The sequence below is a fragment of the Pelobates fuscus genome, chromosome 2 (genome assembly GCF_036172605.1).
Source record: "Pelobates fuscus isolate aPelFus1 chromosome 2, aPelFus1.pri, whole genome shotgun sequence".
NCBI lineage: Eukaryota > Metazoa > Chordata > Amphibia > Anura > Pelobatidae > Pelobates > Pelobates fuscus.
Window position 1 is genome coordinate 364,677,689 of NC_086318.1, and position 21,344 is coordinate 364,699,032.

A 21,344-nucleotide genomic window follows, 5' to 3' on the forward strand; every position below is an offset into this window, starting at 1 on the left:
TTGAGGTCTAAGACTGTAAAGTAAGTAGCCCCGCCCGGAATTAAAGCAAGCAGGTTATATGGATTGGGTACAACTGGATGTATACTAACAACCGCATCATTGACTGCTCTCAAGTCCTGCACAGGTCGATACTCATCTGTACCGGGCTTTTGAACAGGCAGCAATGGGGTGTTCCAGGGGGAAGTACAGAATTTTAGGATACCATACCGTATGAACTTATCCAGATAAAATTGGATGTTCTTCTTAGCCTTCTGCGGGATGTGGTATTGTCTTAGGCTTACTGGATAAACCCCAAGTTTTAGTTCAATTTTTATAGGTGGAATATTGCGGGCCAGTCCTGGTGGGTTGTTCTCTGCCCAAACTCCTGGTATGTTGAATAATGACTCATCACTCCTAGGGTTTTGGCTAGTCAACGCTGTATAAAGTCGCCACTCTTCTTCCTTTGGTACGGATAATGTCATAATACCTGAAGGTCCATTAAACTTTAGGGATGTTGTTCCATTTGGTAGGAACGTAATCTGTGCTTGTAATTTTGATAGCATATCACGTCCCAGCAATTGGACTGGACATTCAGGCATATAAAGGAATTGATGTTTTACTACGTGGCCTCCCAATGTACAGAGTTGACTTTTAAGAACCGGTTTTTCAGCACTTCTTCCAGTTGCTCCTATTACAGTAATAGTCCTTCCAGATGGAGGAGCAACTAGATTAGTCACCACTGAATGTTCAGCACCAGTGTCGATCATGAACGCACTCCTTTTTCCCCCTATTGATACATCGACCATAGGCTCCGCTCGACCAAGGGGGATGGAGCCCGGTCGGTATCAATAGTCCTCCATGACCGTGTCAGCCAATCCTACAAAGTCCCTGCCTTCTCTATCGCGGGACCTTTGCGCTGCTGGGATATACCTATCTTCCCTAACACTTCCTCTGTTCCCATTGCTCCCTCTATTACCATTACTCCCTCCGGGGCCTCCTCTACCTCTCGCTCTGCCTCTAAAGTTTCCGTAACCTGCCCTGGGTTGGTCTCTCTCGTACTGCTCTCTTTGTGGACATTCGTTCCTCCAATGCCCTTCTTCCTTGCAATACGCGCACTGATTCCTACTCAAAGGCTCCCTACTCAATCTACTATCGCCTCTATCTGGGCCCCGTCTATCTACGCCTGCGATCGCTACCGCTAGCATGTCTGCCTTTCTACGCATCTTGCGCTCTTCCTCTTTCTTACTTTCTGTTTCTCTATTCATATATACCTTATTCGCTACCTCCATTAGTTGGGTGATGGACATACCTGCAAACCCTTCTAACTTCTGTAGCTTGCACTTAATATCTCCGTAAGCTTGGCTGACAAAGGCGGAGTTCACCATTCGGGAATTATCTGCGTCTTCCGGATTAAAGGGGGTATACAAGCGGTATGCCTCCAATAATCGGTCATAAAAGACACTGGGCGCTTCATCACTTTTCTGAATCACCTCAACTGTCTTCGACATATTAATGGCTTTCTTTCCTCCAGCTTTCATGCCAGCAATTATAGCGTCTCTATAGGCTCTGAGTTGAACCATATCAGCACCATTTACATTCCAATCGGGATCGGTGTTGGGATAATGTGTTGCGGCCCATGCTGATGGATTGGCTTGGTTTAAAGTACGGGCTTTATCCTCTAGCGCTTTAATGGCCGCTTGATTAATTCTTGTCCTTTCCTCATTGTTGAACAAAGTCATTAATAACTGCTGGCAATCAGCCCATGTCGGGTTATGTGTCTGTACTATTGAGGTGAACAGATTTGTGGGTCTTCCAATTTAAGAGATCGGTTGTCGTGAATGGGACATATACAAAGACTGGGTCAGCATGTGCCATTTGGCCTGCGGCATCGATATAGGCTGACCCAGGATTCAGACGAAGAGGCATCTGATAGTGTTTTAATTGTTGGGTACCGGTCAGTTGTCGGGTCTGTATGGGGCTACGTGGAGGGGCGTCAGTCATAGGTTCCAGTCGGGGAGAAATAGGGTATGGGGATATGGGAGCTTGGTTTTGGGAAAAGGTTGTAAATAAAACACTTCGAGTCGAGCTAGATGAAGCTTGACCGGAAGTCTGAAGTGGCGCCAAATCAGGATATTCGGTTTTAATGGGGGGTTGGTTCTGATTCCGGAAGGGGAGATTTAGTACGAGAGGGGGTGGATTCTGTACTGGAGGAGGAAGCGGAAGTGGATGAGGGTAATGAGGGAAGGGTTGCAGGACTTCCTGCATTTGCGTCACTTCCTCTTAACGGAAAGTAAGGGGGCGGCAAAGGGATCTCGGACTCAGGGGGCGTGTCCAAAATGGGCCTAACACCAGTCCTAGTGGACAAACAAGTCCTAGCTACCATGAGGCGACATTGCTCCTCGTGGCATGTCTGAAGCCATTTTGGCGAGTCATTTACGGCCTGTCTCCAACAATCAATATAAGGAAACTGGCCGTAAAGTTCAGGCCTACCTGATACAGCCACGTGTAAGCGCTGTACCAGAGTTGGATCCAAACTGCCACGTGGCGGCCATGCCGCAACCAAAGTAGGCCACTCCCTAGTACACAAAGTGACCAAACGTACAGGAGACATTTTAACCCCAAAATCACATGTCTTGAATCCCTTTTTAAAATTCTTCACCATACAACCTAAGGGATCCGGAATCGTTGACTGCGACGCGCCCATACTTATCAATGGAACGTCGTTGACAACGAATACTATGCACGCGTACTATTCAACAGTCACACCCGTTTCCTCTGGCAACAGCACCACGTGGTACAGTTACCAAGTGAAACGTACACAATAACACAATAAACACTCAGGGAATTCCCGTACACACACAGCTGTTACACCAGTCACTAAATAATCAATATTATGCCCTTTGGCGAAACTATACAGTCACCCACGCTATAATTCTCTATATACGAATTACCCGTCTATAACACACCCCAGTAACATCGTCTTTTACAAATAGCGGTTACAGTACGGTTAGCATAGGTCAAAGCACAAGTTAAGGTCACAATACAATTATTAGTGGTTATGGTGTTAAACATGCAATGGACGACAATGATTAGTACTTATATACAGTGTCAGTAAATATACAGGGTTATGGTACCGTGCACTATAATACAGCAACACACTATTAACACTCTCGCTAGACGGCTGAGTTCGCGCTTATCTAACAAGATATACACTTTACTAAACAATCTTTATCACATTTACAATTCCCAACTAAACTATTGGCCAGTACCTTGATGGACTACCTAAAACTATATACACCCGTTTTGGTTAGCCACACTACCCAAGCACCACATATAGCGAGCTAGAGGACCGAATTTACACAGGCGCCTCTTAGTCGATTACTATCAAAAATCTAGTGGGTTCCAAATTTACACGCCTTCCCACTTAGCCAAGATAGGTTGAGAGCTAGCGAACCGAATTTACACAGGCGCCGCTTAGTCTCCCGGTCCCTCCGACCTAGCGAACGTAATATACACCCTAGAACGCTAGTCTAGACAAGACACCGGTGTCCGGCTAGGGCTATTTACACAGGACCCCGCCTGACTAACCAAATCAAACGGTCTGACTAAAGAGCGTTCGATTGAGCGGTGCGCCTTCGCTCCTTCCCTCCGACAGAGGGGGCAGATTCCATACACAAATAACCCCTTATGGGCCTACCGCACAATCGGTATACCCCTAGTGGGTCTGCCGTCTAAAACAGCAGTTGTCTTACCTCCTCGTTCCTGAACCTGAGTTCACACTCATCGACGGGGACACCCCAGCACTTCTCACGTAGAGGCCGATGATCTCCTGGACAACAGACCAGTGGCGCCGAGACGAAGGGAGGTCCACGCAGAAGTTCAGGGGTGCAGCCGTAGAGAACGTGGGCAAAGATAGACCGTCTCACGCCTCTGCCTCTCAGCTACCGTTGAACGATGAGCTTCCCGGCCAATGCACCAAATGATACCGGAGAAACTGACGGAAGCAAAGCACAGAGAGATGGACACAGGTTTCTTCAGGAAGGAAGAGATTCTTTATTGGATCACCGATCGGGACTCAGAGGGACTAGCGTCACCAAAATACCACAAGTTCTGAGCCCCGGACAATAGTGCAGGCTCCTTATATAGGCACATAACTCCTCCCATATTAAGCTCCACCCGCACATTCTCTTGACCAATCAATACAAATAAGAATTAACTTCCTGCTTGACCGCATGGCTTGTCCAGCACAGTGGAGGAGGGGAATACTACATCCTGTATTCTTGCACATGCTCCATACACTACTGATCGTATCTTGCCTCGTGCAACCAACTGATCGATACGTCAGCATATGCACGTACACATGCCACGTGGTAATCTCGGCCTACTAAATTTATTTTTACCGAGATTCCACCACAATATGTGTTGTACCCGACAACAAGATAGACTAGAGTAACCTGAAAAGCTAGCTTAAATGCATTGTATACTACTGAGAACATGGGCATCTTACATAGTTTTGACATGATAAAGCCCTAAGAAGCATCTACGTTAACTAACCTGTGCAGCGAGTTTGCATTAGATATGGCAATCTATATTGTCTCTTTTCAGCTAAGCTAGTTCCAGGACAGTACTTGGGTATTATAGCTTTGTATGTTTACATTATCTATCAGACCTGTCTACTGTTTCGCCTTATTTTACATGTGACTTATTGTATATTGTTCTACATGATGCATATTATCTGTGTTAAAATAAGAAGTATTACCTCTTTTGTTTCACATGCCTATCTAACCATCGTTATGCCTGAAAGAATATGCAAATAGATAGCATGTCTAGCCTGTATATCATTATTCTTCTCTTCTTGTTTTATGTACACTGTTATGCCTGCCATTACTCACAACCCATATGATTAAAAATGTGCAGATAACTCAGAGGTCATGCTGAGGATAAATAATGCTTCCCTCAGCTTACCAGTGTCAACGAGAGAAACAACTGTTTCATATCGTTTGCATACTTGGTAATCCTCATACACATCATAGCTACTCCAGTTTTAAGTTATACTCTGTTGTATTAATGACCAAAGGATGCGATACGACTGACCCCCATTACCGATGTTTAGTTAGTAGCACCAAGCTGCACTCAAATTATTGGTATACCTACTGTCGTCTTACACTACCACTGCATACCTGGAGACTAGCTACACACTATTATAAGTATGCTTTACACCCCACTCTAACTTACTTCTCACCATGTCTATGACTTTGCATAGCTCAGTATTTCTCCCTCAATAATTATGCCAGACATGTAATGCTTAGTCTGTACTTTACAAAAATTGTGCTGTATATTCAAATGCCATGTAACTGAACTGTCTTGTTTCATTAATCTTTCTTGCCAACGCTGTAGTGGCATTGGAGAAAATATCTGTTAAACTCATGCACACACAAAAAAAAGAATAATAAAAAAAAAAAAAAGAATACTGTGGGTTGTCTACTTTTGCAAATGGTATGCCATGATGAGGGTAATTTTCATTCCTGGGCTGCCATACAGTCTCAAAGGCAACATAGGCCCAGCGAACTAATCTGGCAAACTTCAATGTGTAAAAACTGAAATGGACAAGCCCTATATTTGACCATGTAACTTTCCAATGCACCATAAAACCTGTAAAGGACGAACATGTTTAGGTGAAATGAAAGCCCTGTTTCTCCTTAACAAAATCCTATAACGGGTGCACTTAATATGAAAGAGGTAAGTTATGGTTGAACAGGCATATAGCTCTAATTCTAGTTTTTGTTTTGATCAGACCTTGTACAACAAGCATGTCAAACTCAAAGGCTAGCAAGGGCCAAATAAACAAGGTTTAAGTTTATGGGGGCCGCAAAAAAAAAAATGTAAATTTTCACCCCCTCTTCTACTATATCCCAGTCTGCGGTCTAATAAACCCCTGCCCCTGTTTAAAAAAAATAATAAAATAAGTTAAAAAAAAAAAAAAAAAAACAGCCAACAAGCAGTGTCCAGAGTCCGGCCTCTTACATACCACAAATGGCACAATCCGCACCTTGAAAAAAGCGGATCCTCTTGTTACTCCTTGAAACCCTCACACACTCACTGAGACACTCACTGACATACACACATAATCACTCACACACACATTCACTGACTGACACACAGGCTCCCTCACAGACACACTGACAGCCATACACCTATACACACAGCCAGACAGACACATACCTAGCAATACACCTATACACACAGACAGACCTACACAGACAGCTATACATACACACACACACACACATATACAGACAGCCAGACACACTGGATTGGTTTCTTACCTGGGGTCTAGTGGGGCTGCTAGGCAGGGGGAGGACAGACAGTGAGGGAGCGCTGAGTGTAAGCTCTCCCTACTCAGCTCCCTCTCGCGCTGCAGGGATGCCGGGAGCCGGAGTGACGTCATATTCCGGCTCCCGGCAACACTACGGGGAGCTGAGCAGAGAGAGCTTACACTCAGCACTCCCTCGCCGCGGTCCATGGGCCGCATATTATATTAATTGTGGGCCGCGAGTTTGACATGGCTGTTGTACAATTACCTCCATCCTTAACCCCTTAAGGACACATGACATGTGTGACATATGATTCCCTTTTATTCCAGAAGTTTGGTCCTTAAGGGGTTAATTACACTTTTTGCTACTGTATTAAGGAGACTACATAACTTGTGTTGAAGGAATCTTTCATGCTAATTAACTGTTCTTTGACCACTGGCTGTTTTGATTATTCTAATTGTTTCATTAATTTCCTATAGTGGTCTATGGTAACATTTAGTTCAATTAGTAACGGAGGAAGGTTCCTGTAGCCAAGCAATCTGGCTCCTTCAATAATAATTGCAATGCAATAACTAATTGTGGCGAAACCAACCTCGCCACTTGGCATTGGAGAAGCCTGTTTGCCCGCCTCCTGCCTGCTGACTATGGCCCCTGGGAGATTTGGCCCTTTAAATACAATATTTGGGTATATTGTATTTTATTATGCTGCTGGCCCTTTAAGAACCATCTGGGGACATACTGTGGAGTTACTGGGTGGCCACCATTTCATGTATCAGAGGCACATGGTGAGAACAATGGATGGCGGCCATTTTAACTCACACTGTTTTGACTTTTCCACACGGTGCCATCTCGCTGGTATTTGGTGCACAAAGACATCGTTCAGTAGTCTTAAACTACAGAACAGGGGACAGCTTTAACAGTAATTATTTTTAATTTAGCCTGTATATGTTCTGCGGAATCTGCATTAAACCGTATCTTCCAAACTACTGAACGGATCTGGGTGAATTTTGGATATGTGGTTCACAGGATATATTTTTATGAGGTTATTGCATGTTTTGGGGTCCCTGTGATATGTTTTATAAAACTGTATTTCTCTACCTGTGATAATTATATTACCCATTGTGTTCAGTAATCATATCACAGGCAAAGGGGAGGATTTTGTGTGGGAGTGTCTATGTGTATTGTACGGATTGATTGGTTGTATTTCAAAACCCTGGTGGCAGTACTATGTTTATGGATTGTGAATAAAAGAGGTTGTATGTGCCAGTACAGTCAGTTCTTCTTGACCTCAAAACAAAGTGTCATCTTGTTATTGGGGGAATTGGATTGTATGCTGATTGCCAGGAGTGTAAGCTGATTGTATGCTTTTCCTGTTCAGCTGTTTACAGCATTCATATGCTTGAGAGCATTCATATGCTTCTCCGGTTCGGTGGTTGTGGTGTCTACTGCAGTGCTTGGAGTCCTCAGGAAGCGCTAGGAGCATCCTTCAATGGAGGTACCCAGTCGGGGTGCCAGGTGATCCGTTACATTGGTGGCAAGCGGTGGGATGGCGTCCTAGTGCGAGGAGAAGCAGCTCAGAGACACTGGTAACGTTTGGAGTTACAAATTGAGGGCAACGCTAGTATCCGTACAGCGCCCCTGGCTTCAGCAGGATGGAATTGGCTAGTTTTCGGACAGCGTTCCATCGTGAGGAGGAGGAGGCCGCGGACTACAGGGATGCAGACAGAAAGGAACTCTGGTGTGATGCCCTGGAAGATGACCAGTGCCGGCGAGGTGAGAGTCTCCCCAGTGATGAGCAGCGGCTACAGAAGCGTGTGGCGATGCGGATGTATCTATTGGGAGAGCAGCCCCTGGATGAGTGGGTGACAAGACTAGAGACCCTGGCCCTCTGGTGGCATACCATTCGACTTACCCCCTGGACGGCCGAGCACGACTTACCAGAGGGGGATGATTATGATGGCCCGGGTTTATTATGGGATGCCTTGGAGGACGACATTGATCTTGGCAGCACGGAGGGGTCTAGGTTTTGGGACATCTACGACTACCGGATGGGCATGTATGTCTGGGCTGACGAATGTGAGGTGAGCAAAGACATGACCCACCTGGTAACAAGGGAGTGGGAGCTGGAGCAGGACTACCAACACCTGCTCAGCTTCGTGCAGCCCCAACCTACTCAACAAGCAGAACCAGACCTCCTAGACTGGTCCTGGGAAGACCCACAGATGGCAGGTGGAGATGGGACGGCGGTCTCTCTACCGGCCCTACAGGGATGCTGGGCAGTCGGCCCAGATCCCCAGCGGCAGTGGGAAGTGCAGGGAGTGGAGAGCATCGTCTCCCCTCCCTAGCGGCAGTGTACCTTGCAGGGAGAGGAGAGTAGCGTCCTCCCTCCCCAGCTGCAGGGTGAGCTACAGGGATGCTGGGCGGTCAGCCCAGATCCCCAGCGGCAGTGTGACGTGCAGGGAGTGGAGAGCATCGTCTCCCCTCCCCAGCGGCAGCGTACCTTGCTGGGAGAGGAGAGCAGCGTCCTCCCTCCCCAGAGGCAGGGTGAGCTACAGGGATGCTGGGCGGTCGGCTCAGATACCCAGCGGCAGTGTGATTTGCAGGGAATAGAGAGCAGTGTCTCCTTTCCCCAGCGGCAGTGTGAAATGCAGGGAGTAGAGAGCAGTGTCTCCCCTCCCCAGTGGCTGAAAGTGTGTAAGGGAGAGGAGCTTGTTACCCCCTCTCCCCAGCGGCAGCTTAGCCCACCATGGGGAGACACTAAGTTCCCCACCGGCGCAGATGGGACCATGGTCTCTGTGCCCAAGCTACCGGGAGTACGGACAGTCGGTCCTGCTCCCCAGCTGCAGAGTCTTCTACTGGGAGGGGAGAACCTCGTCCCCCCTCCCCAGCGTCAGCCTAGCCCACCAAGGGGACATGATAAGCCCCACACCGGTGCAGATGGGACTGTAGTCTCTGTGCCCAAACCACAGGGGGTAGGGATGGTCGGTCCTGTCCCCCAGCAACAGGGCTGTTTAGGCAAAGGGGAGACAGTCGGTCTCCCCCCACAGCAGCATGGTGCTTTGTCCAAAGGGGAGCCGATCAGTCTCCCCCTCCAGCAGCACAGCTATGTATCCAAAGGGGAGACAGTCTGTCTCCCCCTCCAGCAACCAGGCTCCCACCAGGCTACTCCCGTGGTAGCGCTGGCACCAGGGCAGAGTACCGCTGGTCCCTGCCCAACCAGCAACCCACCGATCCAGAGTGTTTGTACCCCCCAGAGCCGAGGTGGAGCTCCTGAACCTGGACAAGCGACCCACTACTCCAGGTGTAGTAACCAATTTCCGTGGGTGTGTTGCTGGACTAGCCCGGGCACTGACCGGCAGGAGGTCAGATACCCTGTTAGTCTGGTGAGTAAAGGGGAGAAATGTGGCAAAACCAACCTCGCCACTGGGCATTGGAGAAGCCTGTTTGCCCGCCTCCTGACTATGGCCCCTGGGAGATTTGGCCCTTTAAATATAGTATTTGGGCATATTGTATTTTATTATGCTGCTGCTGGCCCTTTAAGAACCATCTGGGCACATTCTGTGGAGTTACTGGCTGGCCACCATTTCATGTATCAGAGGCACATGGTGAGAACAATGGATGGCGGCCATTTTAACTCACAGACACTGTTTTGACTTTTATACATGGTGCCATCTCGCCGGTATTTGGTGCACAAAGACATCGTTCAGTAGTTTTAAACTACAGAACAGGGGACACCTTTAACAGTAATTATTTTTCATTTAGCCTGTATATGTTCTGCGGAATCTGCATTAAACCGTATCTTCCAAACTACTGAACGGATCTGGGTGAATTTTGGATATGTGGTTCACCCAGATCCCCCGGTTCCGAGGATATATTCATTCATATGCTTCTCCGGTTCGGTGGTTGTGGTGTCTACTGCAGTGCTTGGAGTCCTCAGGAAGCGCTAGGAGCATCCTTCAACAGAGGTACCCAGTCGGGGTGCCAGGTAATCCGTTACACTAATGTCGCTTGCATAAGAGATGTTCTGTAACTCCATAGGGTTTTTACACCTGCAGCAATAAACCTTCCACTATAATGCTGGATATCCTAGGAGAAAGCTATTTGCCTTTCAGGTATGTGGATCATGATGTTCTCATCCCTACCTCCCAGACACACTGTACAGGAGGGCATGACAAATTTGCTTGGGATCTAGGAGCCAGCTAAAAAAGTTAGGACCCAGGTTTTTTTTTTTTTTTTAAATAACAAAGCTTTATTTTTAAACAGAAATAAAATTCTTAACGGGACAGCTAAATTTAGTGGTTCCAGTGTCTGTAGATAAAAGGCAGTATTTACATTGCGGCCTTGTAACACCTCTACTGGCAGTCACTCAGATGGCCACTAGAGGTGCTTCCTATCTCAGTGCTGTACCTATATCCAACGTCTCCATTCTCCGTATGGTGGTGCTGAACATTCCCTATGTAGATACATTGTGTGACAGACCGCCTGGCACCCCGATCGGGTGCCTCCGTCAGTCGGTGCTCACCAAGGGCTCCAAGCACTCCACCAGAAACCATAAGCACTGCAGTCCACACGTCCAGCGTTACAGCTTGGATGGGGAACTCGCCATCCTCCACCCACCCTGGACCCAAGACCAGGATCCAGCTTCCAGTGGGTGAACCTCTCCTACTCCAGAGAGCGTAGCAGGAACAGCTCTTAAAAGAGCTAATGATTATAATCACATGGGAGTACAGTGATATAGCAAGCCCAGGAGTAGATACAGCTGTTTCCCCCACACATGAGATGAGACTATGTTGAGGGTAAGCAGGAACTCAATTTTAATGGAGGTACACTGGTCTTTTATACAAGTTTCCCAACAAAGGTGACACCCAAGCGGACCTTGTTTGGCACAGGGACACAAAGGGAATAAACCAATAAGAAAAAAGTAACAGTAATTAACTGTACGACACTCCCATAAAACACATACAATCCCTACCCTCTGCCTGTGAGATAATTAAGGCAGATAATGCATTAACAATTATCTCCAGGCAGAAAATCACATTTGTTCCAAGTCTATTAAGTACCCCAAACGTCAACATATCCCCATAAAGTCACATCCCCTGATAGCCCTGATCTGGTTGAACTACATATCCCAAAATCACCCAGATCAGAGTAGGGGTTCAGGAAATTCCTGGAAGTCTCTTTTTAACCGACCGCATGCATTTTGGGTTTCATGACCAAAACAGTTCCAGAGAATAAGGCTGCGCGGCCAGTCTATTTCAAACTGTCAAAGTACCTTTCGAATTACCAAACGTAATGGTGAATAAACATAGTCAAAGTGTGTCCGTTGTTCTTGGGCTTCAACTCACCGAACGCCATTCGAATAGTTGAAGTTCCCTGGAAGGTAACTTCAGTGGTGTTCGTGTCGTTGCGTGTTCCGATTTGAGTTCCATGAACTCGACGACAAAACACAGCTGAACACGTTCGACCAAAAAGGATGGCCGTCGCTTCAACAGTAGCCAAAACTAAACCGCAAGGGAAGTAATTAATGAGTCCTCCCCTGGTGGCTGTCTCTTGTACAGACGAACGCCACCCGTCATGCGGGTCTGCAAATATATCGCTTTTGGGCAATAAAAGCCAAAGTTTAGTTCAGCTGTGCAGGAGCTCTGATGAAACACGTCTGGCCAGCTTGACTGTCAGGCCCCACCCCCCTATTTGTATTTTAAATGGCTCCTGATCAGATGAAGGAAGGGAATGAGCAGAGGTAATCGGTTGGGTTAACCGTGGTCCGCTACAATTAACTCCGCGGGGCCAGCCACAGCAAGACCGGTACAGCATGAGAAAAAAGGTGAGTAAAAACACCCTTCCTATGCGAGTGGGAGGGGGGGGGGGAGGAGACACATGCTACCAAATCCCTAGCTGCCATCAGTTCTCAAGCTACCACCAATTTGTGCAAAAATTCCACGTTCTGTGAATGTAAATTATTGACGAGTTCTGAACTGCAGATTGGTTGACTGGGCAGAGCTTAAAAAATAAAAATAAAAAACACCATAGAAACCCAATAAAGGCAGGAACTATTTGGATTCTCTATATAATTCATTGAAAAGGTGGTCACTTCCAGCCTTGAGTTTAATTTTAAAAAGTCTCAGTCCCTACTGATTTTTATACAAAAAGAGAAGTCCTGCGCTCACTCCCATTACTACTGGGCCGGCAGCAAGGACTACAGTACACATCAGCCCCAATATATAGTAAAAACCAAAGAAAAGAAAAAGTTACCTGCGGTCTCTCCTTAATCCCTATGTATATTTAGACAAATGGAGGTCATTTAGTTGCTCCAATGGCCATTGGAGGGAATGCCCGCCTGCTCTCTGTCTCATTAGAGATATCTTTGCCAGAAGCTCAAGGAAGCAGGCTGAAGGGTCAGTGTTAGGACCCGCTTAGGGGGGGGTCTGCCTTGACGTTGGCAGGCGGGCATTCCCTCCAATGGCCATTGGAGCAACTAAATGACGACCTCCATTTGTCTAAACATACATAGGGATTAAGGAGAGAGCGCAGGTAACTTTTTCTTTTCTTTGGTACCTACTGATTTTTAGCTGATCGAAAGCTTAATCTAGATTCAACTGAAAGATAATCTCAGTAGTAGTATTAGAAAGTGTAAATGTAACCTAGTTCGATTAAGGAAAAAAGTAATAAATGACAAACTCATTTCATTAAAACACTGGCCAGCTGTAATAAGTGGAAAAAACAGACAACACTACATGTAGCCACTTTCTTGTTACAAGAAAAATATGAATTATATTTTCATCTTTAATATATGTCCAATTTACATGATATTAGATCAAGCAGATATTATTACGAGTGGAAGGAGTGTGTATTACCCACTAAGAATAAAAATGCAAAATATAACTATTGCCGCAGAATGAATGCATTGGGGAGAGACCTATAATAATTGCAATATTACATTAAGGCATAGGGTATTTTGAAACTTCCAAATATTTTTTACTTTTACCCAGGTCTTCTTAACAACTGTGGGCACGTCCAACTTAACTCCTCATTATAAATATAGCTCTTCCTACTAACATGAGGAACCAGCCCCACTCAATTGTATTATAACAGTAAATAAAATTACTTATTTCTAAAATTACTTTCTGCAAATAATTAATCAACTGTAAATAACTACAACAATTAGAATTTGTAACCGCAGCACATGTAAAACAAAATTAAACAAAGTTCCCTTGTATCAATTAATGTCTGAAACCCCTCTACCTTTTTTTTTTTTTTTTGACAAAACAGTTAGCATTCAACATTATTACCATCTAATTGGCAACACATTTCATATTTTGGCTCTACGTATAGAGAGATTCACTTTGGCCCATAACTCGTTTGTAAACAGATAATCCATCAAAAGCATGCTCTTGGTACCTACCATAACCACTTCATATCAGTTAAGTGTTTATGGTGCCTGGAGTCTCCTGCCTCTGTTTGACTGTTCGGTGTTGAACCAATTTCAATAATTGTGACATTGAATGAGGGCTAATGTGGAGTGACTCTGTATTATTAGTCATACCAGCAAAGTTGCCTTATTATTACTTGGACTGAAAGGGGAAGGCCCAAGCAGCAGCCAGGGTGCTGGTAGCCACGAACACTTATTTACTGTTAAACAGTTTGTAATTGGTTTAATACTGAATAATGGGATGGCACTAATGGACTCCGGGCACCATAACCAATTCAGAAAGGTGAAGTGGTTTTGGCACACAGAATGTCATTTTAACATTAGAGCACATAATAAAGGGACTGCAAGTGAGGAATGATTAATTATTTTCACACTCCTATAGACTAAGCAATTATTGTCAACCTAGCAATATCATTGCTATTGTTTTCCCTCTTTCTTCTCTATGTACTCTTCTAAACGCAGTAACCACTTGTTCCAGTAGTGCAAGCAGAGATCGGGATCCATAAAGTGTGGATGGGCAGGGGATCCATCTTTGTACGCCACTACAATCAACCCATAATCAACCTGTAAGAACAACGAGGTTTAGTAGATTTATTAAAAACCCTTTTTACAAAAGGCAAAACAATGTGTAACAGACAAAAATAAAAATAAAAAAACTCATCACAAACAAAAAGTATTGTAGCATGTAAGGGTTAAAAGGTCCATTAGAGATGTATTAAAAGTAATCTCAAGCTCTCCTTGGTCCAAGATAAAGAAGTAGAAGAGATAGTATAGCTGCTAATCAACAGAAGGAATTATGGGATATGTCAAGTACTCCCACATAAAATAAATGGATGGCTAGCCAAATGTCAGCTACTTCCTATGCACTATTTAGCAACACTCTCCCATGTGAAGCTTTGTACAGACCATTGCAGCACTAGTTGCTTACAAAGACGACATTGGACTCTCTTAGACGTTTGTTCTGCTACTGAAATTTGTTTTTTTTACTGTTTAGTAAATATACCCCTTTTGGAGGGGGGGAGAGGACTACGAAACACACACAAACACAAAATAAAACCACAAACAAAAAAACAAAACAGTGTAATGTTCCATTCATAATTTCATTCTGGGTTGAGTATTGGTTTGCATGGTCACTTTGTAGACTTTACTCCCACTATGATCCTAGTGACCCATAGAACCAGAGATATTTTCCAGAAGTAACACTACCAAACATTTTGCACCTAAACTCTTATTCCACCAATAGTGAGCAACGATCAGTACATTGAACTATCACTTCCATCTTCTGCACTGCCTGCAGACATTCTGTCTTTTTTTGTGAGCGAATTCACTTACCTGAAAGTTATAATTATTGTCGTGATTTATTGCACCAATATATGCAGCAACCTGGAGTGGATTGTCAAAGGTGTCTCTTAATTGTGGTTTGGGTTTCTCTGATGTCTTCCAATCTATCACACATAGCTTGTCCCTGCAAAGAATGAATAGACAACGTTCAGCTTGAACATGAAACGCATGTGCCATAGAAGTGTTACATGGTCTGTTTGCAAGAATGCACTATAGTCAACAGCTGAAAGGGCCATTATGCCAAAATACATACCTTTATTTTCCAGGACTATTTTATACAACAAGCTCCGTTTTGCCACACCAGCTCGGCACTTGCATTTTTTGAACTTTGCTAGAATTCTGCACACAGCACCACACAAAAGGAACCCACCATGAGGTCTAGGTAGGAAAAGCAAGGAGTTTTGGCCCTTCGCAGGGATGAGACTTATTGTATCATGTATTTATTCCACGGAGATTTCAAAATAGACAAAGGTTTATATAACTTATGATGCTTTACTCATGATCAACTGTATCTGCAAACCTGCCAATTCATTCACAAGAATGAAAACACAAAACTACATTTTTAAAAGCAAACTGCGTTGGGTGTAAAAAGAAAAAAACAGAAAAACAGTCATTTGCGAGGTGTGGATTTCTACATTTAATTTTCACATCTCTTTATTTTGCAAGTGGGCACCGCCATCTTGGCTCCTTGTCGGTCAATGTTTATAAGCTCTGCCCTTTACACAGGTGAGTACAGAGGAAGCATACAGAGAAGAGGAGACATGAAACACTGAAAACATTGCGGTTATACAGGAATAGCAAAGTTTACTTTGCACGGTTACCCTGCCCTCTAGTGGCTCTCAATAGAACAGTCACATGTCACTTTTGTGAAATAGCAGCACAGACGTCTATTTTAAATCAGATGGACTAATTTTGCAGCACAAGCTTATGGGAAAGCATTGCATTGGCTCAGATAATCCATCTCATGACATCTCAGCGCTGTGCAGGAGAAAAAGGTAAAAAAAAAAACCTGTCAGCGCTGGCCTGTCGCCTAAACAGTGACTAGAGAACAATAGTGGTAAGAATACATATTGGTATTCCTAACACCATTGTGTTCCTTCAAAGGGATATGTAGTACAGCACTCAGCAGCAATTCCATTCACCAGATAAGATGGATGAAACCGCTTCCTAAAACGATAACTGCACAGTGGCGGCTATCAGGGTATCGATGGCATTATGCATAGTATTGATAACGGAACCATACACTCTTTATCTACCAGAAGCAAAGATTAAACATAGATTGCACCCTTACTTTTTAAGCTACATGCCAAGTTATCCTGAATGAGAAACATCCATGTTTTAGTGTGCAGCATGCAAGCTGTTTTAGTCAAAAGAAACCAAATGTATTACATAGGTTACCATTTAATCTACAACCACTGACATAATAGGAAAACACAGAAAGTTTGCTTCATGTTAAAAGATTTCAGCTGGGAAAATATAGCTAATTGTAGGGGGGTGGGGGAGGGAGGGGGTGTAAACAAATAAATCATTTTCCAGTAGGGTTTATTCCTTAAAGGACCACTCTAGGCATCCAGACCACTTCAGCTTAATGAAGTGGTCTGGGTGCCAGGTCCAGCTAGGGTTAACTAATTTTTTTATAAACATAGCAGTTTCAGAGAAACTGCTATGTTTATCAATTAGTTAAGCCTTCCCCTATTTCCTCTAGTGGCTGTCTCACTGACAGCCGCTAGAGGCGCTTGCGTGATTCTCACTGTGAAAATCACAGTGAGAGCAGGCAAGCGTCCATAGGAAAGCATTATGAATGCTTTCCTATGTGACCGGCTGAATGGGCGCGCAGTTCTTGCCGCGCGTGCGCATTCAGCCGACGGGGAGGAACGGAGGCGGAGAGGAGGAGGAGAGCTCCCTGCCCAGCGCTGGAAAAAGGTAAGTTTTACCCCTTTTCCCCTTTCCAGAGCCGGGCGGGAGGGGGTCCCTGAGGGTGGGGGCACCCTCAGGGCACTCTAGTGCCAGGAAAACGAGTATGCTTTCCTGGCACTAGAGTGGTCCTTTAAACACAGAAGACAGACAAATTACAATATTTGGGTGAATAACAAAACGAGTGGAAAAGATGTTACAGGTCATTTTGAAGTCACTATAGGCCTTGTGATAGTTAAAGCTGATCCCAATAAAGGGTCTAGGTGCTTATACTTTTCAACCACTTGCGTTTCCCATTTTTTGGATAATGGGTCCACTTTAAACAAATAGTGAATTTTAACAATTATCTGGAGAATAGAAGAAAAGCACTATAAATTACCTGTATTTAGCCACACAGTCTACAAGACCCAAGTAGCCGAGCTCAGAGTGACAGACAGCACTTTCCAGTGACTTTACACCAACAATGTCTCCCAATACATGCTGGACACTGGCTAGATATCCAGACAGCTCTTCTTGTTTTATGCCGAAGTCTTCTTGGGACAGAAGGAGCTCTTCTAATTGTACATGGAAAAGTTTGCCCTGTGAAAAGAGAGCTTGAAAAAAACAAACAAACAAAAAAACAACATTAAACAAATTGTATTAGCTGTGCATTGATTGATGGAAGTGTAGAACAAAACTGATCTAATTCCTACAAATGAATGAGTTTAGAAGAACGATTATCTAAAATGTATCTGTACAATTTGTGAATACTTTGCATCACCAATAAGTGGAATGTACTAGTGGGCTTGAAATTAGGAGTTTTCACAATACAGTACAATAGTTTCTAGATGTTAAAGGGACACTATAGTCACCAGAACAACTACAGCTTAATGTAGTTGTTCTGGTGAGTATAATCATTGCCTTCAGGCATTTTTAGGCAAACACTGCCTTTTCAGAGTGTTTACATTGCCCCCAGTGACACCTCTAAGTGGCCACTCCTCAGATGGCCACTGGAGGTGCTTCCTGGCTCAGTGCTGCACAGTAGGCAGCTCGGCTGTTCAGCGTCAGGGACATTGAATTTTCCTCATAGAGATGCATTGATTCAATGCATCTCTATGAGGAGGTGCTGATTGGCCAAAACAGAATTTGGCCCCACCCCAATGCCGATTTTAGCCAATCCAATGCTTTCCCGATTGGCTAAAAATCGGCAATTCTGATTATGTAAGGTGGTAACTGGTAAGGGGGTTTAGCACTATAGAGTCGGGAATACATGTTTGTGTTCCTGACCCTGTAGTGTTCCTTAAAGACACAAAAAGATGCTTTGTCACCCATAAATGTGTCAGTGATATAGTCTTCTTCAGATAGGAAACAAAATGCAATCCATCTACTGTGCTAGATAGATTACTATCCAATGTATATGCTAAATGCCATTCCTGTTTATCTAGTGGATTCAATGCTTAACCTGCCCATCAGTGTGTTCAGATAAATCTCAGAAAATAATGACAAGGTGTCACTACTGAAGGGAGAACAGCTGGGAGTTCAAAGTAATTATTAGAGTGTAGGTCAAAATAGCTGAATTGGAAGACTTATACAATTCTGTTTTGTTTTCAGTTCTGGACAAAATTTTAAATCTTCAATTTGGTTCCCTACCCCCCCCCCCCCCCCCCTCCAAAAAACAAACAAAAAAACCCCAAATCACACTTTGGTGAATACCTCTGTCAGAGTTTCCCTGAGAAGCAGCAGGCAAATTAAATAAGGATGTACACAGAGGTGGTGCACATTCTGGCCATCCTTCAGGCGCAGTCCTGCACAACCAGTGGCCCACCATGATGTTTTGAACTACAAAACCCAGGATTCTTTGAATGAAACGGATAGCTAGGGAATCATGGGAGTTGTAGTTCAAGACATATAAGGGGGGCATAGCTTGTGCAGGAGTGCTTCATTCAGAGTGTTATTTACAACACTGTCAGAGTTATTCACTATGGTTAGAATCATCAGGCACTCCAAGTAAGATTTGAATAGAAAAAATATCCGAATCAGCTATTATTTCAATGTTGGCCTTAAAATTTAAATTCACTTAAAATTCCAAACATTTCTCACAGGGTTATTTACCAAATTGAATTTCAAATGTTAGACCATAATTACCTAAATGGAAATGTTAAGAGTTTGTTGTATATATTGATTTTGCGTTCTTTTTTTGCTTTGCACATATTTATGTAAAAATAAAAACGCCACATTTTATATATGGTATTATTAATAATAAAAAAAAAAAAAAAAGCATTGATTGATGTGCATAATAAAATTATGTGTACATATATAAGATCAATTTCTTTGGCATAGTTTGAGAGGTATACATGTATGTAATAATGAGATATAAGCCGACAACGTTACTAAAACTTTCAAAATCTACTCCTCAGTTAATGGACCACTATAGGCACCCAGACCACTTCAGCTTAATGAAGTGGTCTGGGTGCCAGGTCCCTCTAGTTTTAACCCTGCAGCTGAAAACATAGCAGTTTCAGATAAACTGCTATGTTTCACTGAGGGTTAATCCATCCTCTAGTCAAGTGGCTGTCTCACTGACAGCCACTAGAGGCGCTTCCGTGATTCTCACTGTGAAGGGAAGGGGGCCCTGAGGGTGGGGAGGGACCTAATGACTATATAATGCCAGGAAAACAAGTTTGTTTTCCTGGCACTATAGTGCTCCTTTAAAGGACCACTCTAGTGCCAGGAAAACATACTCGTTTTCCTGGCACTAGAGTGCAGGGTCCCCCTCCCGCCCGGCTCTGGAAAGGGGAAAAAGGTTAAAACTTACCTTTTTCCAGCGCTAGGCGGGGAGCTCTCCTCCTCCTCTCCGCCCCGTCGGCTGAATGCGCACGCGCGGCAAGAGCTGCGCGCGCATTCAGCAGGTCGCATAGGAAAGCATTTACAATGCTTTCCTATGGACACTTGCGTGCTCTCACTGTGATTTTCACAGTGAGAATCACGCAAGCGCCTCTAGCGGCTGTCAGTGAGACAGCCACTAGAGGATTTAGAGGCTGGCTTAACCAATTTATAAACATAGCAGTTTCTCTGAAACTGCTATGTTTATAAAAAAATGGGTTAACCCTAGCTGGACCTGGCACCCAGACCACTTCATTAAGCTGAAGTGGTCTGGGTGCCTAGAGTGGTCCTTTAAGGTTTGCTTACCTAGGTCCCTACCAGACATATGCATCGGACTTCTGCAGATGTTGATCCGGTTGACTATTCATTAGTCGAGAGTGTCAGCTGATGGCTCTCAGGCAATGAAAGCAACTCTGTGCACAGAACTCTTGTTCCGGGCTGACTAATAATGCCCCTATGGCGAATAAGGAGGTTGAGTTACACCTTCAGCAGCAAAAGGGTTAAGCTCTGTATGTGCAGCGTTTCATATTGACATGCTGCACATTTACACTCCAGGCAGTGCAGTTGTCATGGTGCTTGGAGTAACTCTTTAAAAGAATATATTCCATTCTACAATATCTAAGTGTAGAATCTCTTCATATTGTGCATTTACCCATAATATTTCATAAAGAGGCTCTGTAGCTTTATAAAAATGTTTACTTATAATAACAAGTAAAAAGGTGGCCATAAAAGATATTTATTAACCTGCAGTATATTCAATGAAGCCTTCTTCTCCCAATTCCATGATCATTCTTTGCTTCCACCTCTCCAGGTAAAACGCCTGCTCCATCGGCATGGTCTGCTGAAGAATTCGAGTGACACTAGGCACATTACCATTTGTCATTTGGCTCCTAGATGGCAAACTGATTTTCAGGGGTATGCTAGGATCTGTCTTCTCCACCGATAAAATTACTTTGTTGGGGTTACTGAGTGGAAATAGTTTCTTGGGAACTTTAGGTTCAGAGGTTTTCTGTGAAGACTTTGTTTTCACTACTTTGCCGTATAAGAAGCTGTCTTCTTCAAATATTTTATCGGGAGTCTGGTGTCTGTATTTGGAGGTTGTTACTGTCCGAACCAAACTTGCATACTTCTCCTGGTTAATGTCCTCATAACCGTTCACCTTTTTTTTCTTGCTCAGGGCTTGGCAAGACGTTGACAAAAATGCTGGAAAGGAGTCTTGTTTCATTAGAACACTTTTTAATCTACGGCAGTGTGCATTTAGAAGGTAAAGTGGCTTCATTTTCTATATCAGGAAACTTCTGTACAACACAACAGGATAAACAGTGATCTGTTGGTAAACATAAATAATTGCATTTATTTACAGGAAAAATTAGAAAAATGTTGTTACAGATGCAGTACATATGACATAAAAAACCAAACACACCCACACGCCTGAAAGTACATACAATTGAATCAATGAAATTCCTCAACAGATAATATGGGTACACACACACACACACTGACAC

General features: G+C 44.1%; 1 protein-coding gene across 1 annotated transcript; it reads right to left on the minus strand.

Annotated features, from left to right (window-relative positions):
* Nucleotides 1–13,024: 13,024 nt before the first annotated feature.
* On the minus strand, nucleotides 13,025–21,124 carry MGME1 (mitochondrial genome maintenance exonuclease 1). Its single transcript, XM_063443689.1, has 4 exons — nucleotides 20,584–21,124; nucleotides 17,357–17,570; nucleotides 15,055–15,187; nucleotides 13,025–14,286 (listed from the first exon to the last, which is right to left on the minus strand). Exons 1-4 carry the CDS (start codon nucleotides 21,116–21,118, stop codon nucleotides 14,140–14,142), a joined length of 1,029 nt encoding a protein of 342 aa, XP_063299759.1. The 5' UTR covers nucleotides 21,119–21,124; the 3' UTR covers nucleotides 13,025–14,139.
* Between the last annotated feature and the right edge of the window lie 220 nt (nucleotides 21,125–21,344).